Here is a 7,500-nt window from a genome sequence, read left to right on the forward strand (position 1 = left end):
CCTCCATGTATAAGCCCCTCCAAATATAAGCCCCCCAAATGGGTAACGCAAAAAATCCTCCGTTAAATCGCCCCTCCAAATATAAGCCCCCCGCGGGCTTGTACTTGGAAAATTACCCTCAAATACAAAGTAAAACAAAGCAAAAACGGTAAATTTACTTTCAACTATAAGGCTAGCCCAATCAATTTAGAAACGCAAATTTCCCTCCGTAAATAAGCCCCTCCGAATACAAGCCCCTCCAAAAATAAGCCCCTCAAAAAGGGCCTTTGAAAAATATTAGCCCTGTGCTTATTTTCGGAATTTTACGGTATTCAAATTCAAGAGACGCAGTAAATGCAAGCTCTCTTTCCTTTTCCCGCCCTGCTGCCATAGCACCCCTAAGAGCTTACTCGCAGGCTAGTGATACAGCTGTGAAATGAGCTTTCCAACACAATGAGTGCTTGGCCTGCTGTTCATGTGCTGCTGCAGGGGTGGATCTAGGGGGAGGGTGCAGGGGGTGCATACCCCCCCCCCCCCCCCCCCCAGTGTGTGCTACCAAATGAAATGTCTTATGAATGGAAGGCTTCAGCTCAAGACTCAAATGAATTTCATTTCTTTGTTAAACTATAAAAAAAAATCAAGTAACAAAGTCTGAGAAGTAAATGGTTACTGCATGAAAAATATGAATGCAAGTCATTATTAGACTAAGAAGTACTGCAGGTCGGAATACAGTGTAAATACGTCACTAGGGTATAAGTTTTAGGAGACCTGACTGTCAGCTTATTTAGTGCCTTTATTTTCAGCACTGTGGATGTCCACAAGCAATTTATTGGTTTCCAGAGAGGCAAAGCAAGCACAGTTACAAAATGTCAGAGTGATGAAGATAAGAAAAAGAAAATTATAAGACAGCGGAGAAAAAATGGGCGGAAAAAAGGTGACTATGATTAGTAGCTATTGATTTACAGGAGAGTCCCCACTTTTATGTTGGGCAACTAAGGATTACTATTAAAGTTTACATTCATCAGTCAAATCACCAAAAGACCCAAACTATTGGGGTAAAAATAAAAAGCACAAAAATTAATAAAATATACTCATTATTTGCTTGAGTTACACTGTCCATCACTGAAGTGCATGGAGGGTGGGAACCATCTCAGTCATCTGAAAGAGTCTGAAACCTTTGTGAAAAGTTTCTGTTTAAAGAGTCGACTGAGAGTGTGTAAATTATTTTTAGTATAATGTCATACTGCTAAAGGAAATTGAATTATGTAAGTGAAATAATGCTGATTCCATGTCTATAGGTGTCTGTTTAAGGAAAGTTTGTCTGTTGTTAAAAAGAAAGAGTTGACAGTGGTTAATATGCAATACTTGCCATACTGAAAGTTATAATAGTAAAACAAAATGTTAATCATGCTATGCAGATCCAGTACCTCATGCACTCACAAGGTGACTCATTTCCTTCCATAGAAAAATTGTAGTTGATTGCATGATAGATTGTAGGTAAATTGGTGAAGAAAATTTGCATTTTAGGTTTGATTTTTATCACTTCATTCCACTCACACTGTAGCAGTAAATTGTCCTTCAGGTTAACTTGGATAATTGTGAAAGTTTTGGCTGTTGTTAATAATAACATAAAAAGTAATATCACTTGAAATACATTGTTTCGTTTTCAGATAAGACTGAAGAATCGTCAACTGTCTACAGTGAGTCACAACCTGTGCAAATCACTTTACCAGGAAGGTACTGGATTAATAATTATTAATTCATTATTTTGTCATTTATGTTATACTTTAGTCGATAAAAATGCATATATATTTGTGTTCATTTTACCGTCAATGAAACCCAGAAAACGGTGAGCACCAGAGGTATTTCAGGAATGTTATTGTCTTGCAAGGAAAAATCCAATTTCACTTGTATATGTTTTTAGCACTGGTATGTTTTTTGATCGCACTTTTTGTGTTTTGTTTCTAAGGCCAGTTGAAGAGGAGGTTACAAATGCTAAGACATCAAAAGATGAAGAAGGTTTCAAAGGCAAGGGCCCCCAGTTATTACGGAAAAATAGTTCCAAGAACTTGGTAAGTAACTTTTAGATCTATACATTAGTTAAATGCTGTGATAAACACACTTTCCTGAATGAATTATGAAAATATGCCCGTCCCACAAGTTCTACATGTAGCAGACAAGTGCCCCTCCTTCTCTCATACTGTCTTAAATAGGAACTCTTTTTTTTCTCACTTCAACACTATATATTACAATTTGTACATTTTTGATTTTGATTACACTGGCACGCTAGTATACTCCTTTGAATAACACCTCCCCTTTTGGCCGAAAGTGAAAACACAGTTTAGTGCTAACATGTTTAACCACGCTTTATCTTAGTTTGTACCTTTCTCAGAAAAGTCATTGTCACTTAATTGGTATAAATTAAAATAACGCAGTACGTTGTGTTGAGTATTTTCATTGCCAAAATATATTTTGTCATATTATAATATGTAAAGAAACTGTTCATAAAAATCAATTAATCCTTTTGTGTCATTTTATAGATAAGTTGCAGCATGATGTCCTGTGAAGTAGTTGATATTAAAGAGCTGCCACACACACCACCTCAGTCAAGCAGTGGCACAACTCCTTTGCAACTCTGGAACAACATGTCTGTTAGCTAACATAGCATCACCATCTTTATTTATTATAACTGCATTTTCATCTCAGAATTCCAAATATTAACATTCAGGAACGGATCACAGAATTTAAAATAATCATTTTTTAGTGTATTGTGGGTGTGTTGACTCATTAATTTAACTTCTGAAACTAAAGAGGTTCTTTAATTTACATTCTCATAAAAGTAGATATTATCATTATTTGTTTTAAGGAAAAGACATTCTAGATACGTTAAACGTGATTTTATATATTATTAACATATTATTTATTCGTTTGAAAGAAACTATAGAAAACTAAAGAGTTCTTTTAAGACTGTGGTGGCTTTAAAAATACATTTTTGCCCCATTTGTATGGTAACTACAAGTTAATATTATATTTATCATCTGGTTATTTTTTGTGGTGTTTGTATTTTAAATGAATTTTTTATTTAGTAACTTAATTCCATTTGTACAAGTATGGTAACTACAAGTTAATATATTTATCATCTGGTTATTTTTTGTGGTGTTTGTATTTTAAATGAATGTTTTATTTAGTAACTTAATAAAATTTCCTTTTATAACAAGACATTTTGTTTCTGTTTCTTTGTGTGATGTGTACATAAACAACTCTCTGAACAATGTTTTTTTCCTCAGTTTTGTAATCTTTTGATAAGAAAAATAAAATGTGTGCTCTAGATGTCCTTTCTCTTTTTGAAATTATTAGTATTCTTGACTAATAGTTCAAGGGCAATGACCAATCAAAGTGCACATACATATAGCATTCACTGCATTGTATACACAGGGTTAAAAAAATCCATTACATTAAAATTTGGTAAGGATTTGTCTGAAACTTAGGTAATTAACACCAAAAGAGTAAATTAAACCGACAGAAATAAATGCTATAAAAAGAGACTTTATTTGGCTCAGAATGAGAGGAAAATTATTATTAACATACTCCTAAATACTCTTTTTGTAAGGCAGTAACATTTTACAGTGCAACCCCCCACCCCCACCCCTGCCCTGCTAAGAATGTACGAATTTGATGGTCAAATCAACCCTCCTCTAGTCCTGTCCAGGTAAACAGCAGCTAGCATATATTCACCATAACAATCAATCTTGAATATTTAATGCTTCTTCTCCAGACTTGTACAGACAGTGCTCTAATGGTTAATGTGTAGGTCTTTGGATCTGGGCATCAAGTCCTTTTATTAGACAAGAAATCTCCCATCTCCAAGCATCCTGTACAAAGGAAACATTCACAGCGCTACTTTTCTTTAAAACCAGATATTAATAGTTTCTACCTCTTTGATCACTCTTAAAATGTACAGCATTAACATTGCAACACAAAAGAGGAAATTCAAGGACAGATTTCTTTGCATCAGTTATAGAATTTCATGTTTTATTGCAAATCCAACATCTTGATTTCAAAATCTAAATCCGGGTTTCCCAATCAATCACACCCATTATTAACCATCCTAATTATAACACATCATTACTCTGATAAAACCACTCTTTTCTTTTGTATGTATGGCTAGTACCCTGTTTTGATGTCAAATTATGATGCCCATAGCAACATGTACATACTGTTAGTAAGATTTTAAATGTTTAGGTCTAATGAATGGCTTATATATTAAGAATCTGAAGTTTGTGTACACATAAAAAAAGCTATCAAATAATAATACTATATTATAACTATAACAATTTATTAGCATTATTAATGATATAGAGTTTACTGACTAGACTTATATAACAAGAATTAACTGCCTCTTACAATTAAAAAGGTATTGTGGAAGTCTGCTACTCAACTAAAATAATGAGTTTAGTGACAGGGATGCTTGTCTCGCTTAGGAGTAGAAATAACAGAATTGGTCTCACTAAGGGTGTTTAGGGCAGAAAGGTAATAGTTTTAACAAAACAGGTCGGTACACACTGAGCGTCAAGTTGCAGCAACAAATCGCTTAGTGTGTAGTGGAGAAATTTTGTGAAAATCTTTGTCTCTGCAACAGAATTTTGTCGCCGCAACAAGTCACACAAATTCTGTCTGATTTGATTTCTGGCAACATGTTGCTGCGACAAAATTCTGTTGCAGTGACAAAGATTTTCACCAAAATCCTCCAGTACACATGAAGTGATTTGTCGCTGCGACGTGTCGTCATGACATGTTGCTGCAACTTGTCGCCTAGTGTGTACCAGCCTTAAAGGTATTGCTTAGAGTTTTGCATGTAGAAATATCTACATGTATATATTGAAAAAAACAACAAATGCCACCATAAGCCCCTTGGGCAGTTGGAATATGGTGTTTTTAGGGATGAAATAAAACCTGGGCCATGTTGCAGACTGGTCTTCTTAAGTGATTGTTATTTTTGGATGAGCATCCCCGTTTCTTTCATATCCAGGAAAATCCCCTTGGGTAGTTGAAGGGAGAGATCGTCAGAAAAGTGAAGCCGAGTGAGAGGGCCAACAGAAATTCCATTATGAAAAATCAATGTGAAAAGATGCATACAGCCAGAAATGGCTGAAATAATAAATAGAAGTTAAAGAAATACACCCCACGAATCAAAAAGAAGTTACATGGGAAAAGGAAACTACCCCCCCCCCCAGATTCCCCCTTCCAGTTTACTTTCCATTCATATCAGTAGTCACACATGCAGGATTATTGTGAAATGTTACAAATCTTTGTGAAACACCTTTATCTTCAACACATGTAAAAGTACTACATCTTCATAAAAGTGATAGACACAAGAACCAACACGGCAACAATTAAGTGCAATTACAGCTGACCATGGCCGTTTGGTTGCGTGACAAAAGTTTGAGGAATCTTTTCATCTTCTGGAACACTCCTCTTTCTCAGTTCTGCGCTATGTCGCTCCTTACGTCGTCTCATTTGAACTTGCAGTTGTAGCTTATTCGTGAAAAATACTTTTCGCCAACCAACTTCTTGGGCTAATGCTCGAGTTTCGTCCGAGACCGTATCGCAGTGAGTTGTAAAAATCTTTTCCCACAATTCATCGCTTGAGCACACTTTGTGAAGCGACCTGCAAACCGAGCTGAGCCTTGCAATATCAACAAGATCAAGGAAAGTGGCTATGCGGATGAGGACAGGCTTAGGCAGACGAGCTAGCCAGTCCTTACATACGATGCCATACACGATGCGCAATACGTTTTCACCAAATATTCGACTGATCTCCGTTTGCATCATGGTGTCTTCATGGAATTCTTCGTTAGGAACTTTACGTTGGCTTGGCGGAATGTACCGCTGATCTTTTCGAACCGTAATCTTCCATGTTCTTAAAATTACTTGAGTCTCAGTGACTAGTAGCTGATGAAAGTCTTTGCTGGGCGATGGAGCCTGCCCTGTCTTTTCAAACAAAATCGTGCCCAAATTCATGTTGCCCAAATTTGTGTACCGAAGCCAAGGCCAGTGCAAAAGTCAACCCAAGGCAAAAGCGCTGGGAACTGGGTAACACGGCTTGGGATGTTTCCATGGTTACATACTATTGTAAAATCACGGGCGGCCCACACAATTCAAATTTCAATGTAGTTTATTGGCGTCCATAATAGATGTCATTGACGATTACAATGTTGGTTACATATAGTAAAAGAGAATACAATTATGTGCCCGAATCAATGTTTAATCACAGGAGCCCACATTAAATCTTTAGCTTTCTCTTCCCATTCCCTCAGCCCTCCCCCAAAATGGAGAGAAAACCAGGTGTATTGTGTTTGCAAGATTGCAAGTCATCTTTTTACGAAGTGTCCCCGGCCCTAGACTACCCTGCGAGCAGAGGCCCTTCGATCTTCCTAGATAAGATCGAAAGGCCTCTGCTCGCAGACCTAATACTCACCTAAACGAAACTGGTAATTCTGTCTACATAAATTAAAGTCACATGGAAATTAATCTGGGACCGCTCGACTGGGTCCAAACGGCGCTGTTTTTCACCAACTCCCATGGGCGAATTGGTCAATACTACTGACGCATCTTCCACGGCATGCATGTTCTTTTCAATGTCTTGCCAGTGTCTTGCTATGGCCACCATCAGGCGATTTTTTTTCAGATTTTTGTTATTGTTGTTGTCAGGTATAGTAGGGAGAGGCCATGGTCTCAGGCTAGTTTCTTGCCTGCTAATCTCATTACCGATTATCAGTCTATCATGGACCACTAATATTCTCAACTTTCATTGGTGATCAGTTCCTCAAATCTGATGACCTTAATGTTTAATAAAGAAGTAACAATACATGGAGGATTTCGCCGGATGCTGGAGACTTCAAAGGATTCAGTTAAGGGAGGAAAGAAATCTGCGGCTCAATTTCGAGAAATATTGCGTACTTGAACAGATCAAATAGTAATACATCATTCAGTTGTAATTCATTTCGGCGGAAATTTTATATGTACATCATTCGAGAGAATTCTCGCTGGTGATTGATTACCCCAAAAGTTATAAACCGGAACTGAATCGCAATCCGGGTTGTGCCGTTTAATTAACTTACATACATAACATATGCAAGACAAAGACGGTAATCTCCTCGCCTTGTCCAAATAAGAGGCTAGAGTTTCCGTCAAAAACTATGGAGAAAATGGAAAGCTCATCGTCCGTTCTCATAGCCCCGTCTGGTTAGCCAACGCTTTGAAGACTCTCCTTTCCAGTTTACAGGGGAAATAGCAATAGTAAATCAAAACATATTAAAAGAAAAAAAGCATCTGCGAAAATGTTTTTAAGAAGCGTAGCTTTCAAAGCACGTAAAATAGGAATCACAGATCGAGTAATAACTGGGTTACGACAAAAAATCAACACTTGTCGTCCTTAATCAAACAAAATTATTTCAAGGGATGCGTCGTTGCCTGGGCCTAAAGAACTTATTTGCACCTATCAGAGGCTGTTAAAACCTG

General features: G+C 37.0%; 2 protein-coding genes across 2 annotated transcripts in view; one reads left to right on the plus strand and one right to left on the minus strand.

The window, feature by feature from the left end:
• The window catches only part of LOC140952067 (cytosolic carboxypeptidase-like protein 5), an 11,407-nt gene extending 8,528 nt beyond the window's left edge, over positions 1–2,879 (plus strand). Inside the window, exons 10-13 of the mRNA XM_073401481.1 lie at positions 783–913; positions 1,650–1,716; positions 1,949–2,051; positions 2,520–2,879. Coding sequence (XP_073257582.1) covers positions 783–913; positions 1,650–1,716; positions 1,949–2,051; positions 2,520–2,639 — 421 coding nt within the window. The 3' untranslated portion in view covers positions 2,640–2,879. The remainder of the gene's footprint in view (positions 1–782; positions 914–1,649; positions 1,717–1,948; positions 2,052–2,519) is intronic.
• A 2,400-nt stretch (positions 2,880–5,279) lies between these two features.
• Positions 5,280–6,036, minus strand: LOC140952099 (F-box only protein 36-like). The gene has a single exon (XM_073401525.1). It carries the CDS (start codon positions 5,998–6,000, stop codon positions 5,383–5,385), a length of 618 nt encoding a protein of 205 aa, XP_073257626.1. The 5' UTR covers positions 6,001–6,036; the 3' UTR covers positions 5,280–5,382.
• Positions 6,037–7,500: the final 1,464 nt, after the last annotated feature.

This window comes from Porites lutea, chromosome 11 (assembly GCF_958299795.1).
Source record: "Porites lutea chromosome 11, jaPorLute2.1, whole genome shotgun sequence".
NCBI lineage: Eukaryota > Metazoa > Cnidaria > Anthozoa > Scleractinia > Poritidae > Porites > Porites lutea.

Coding starts and splice junctions, on each gene's coding strand:
- LOC140952099 (XM_073401525.1), bottom strand. CDS start 6,000: ATGAATTTGGGCACGATTTTGTTTGAAAAGACAGGGCAGGCTCCATCG.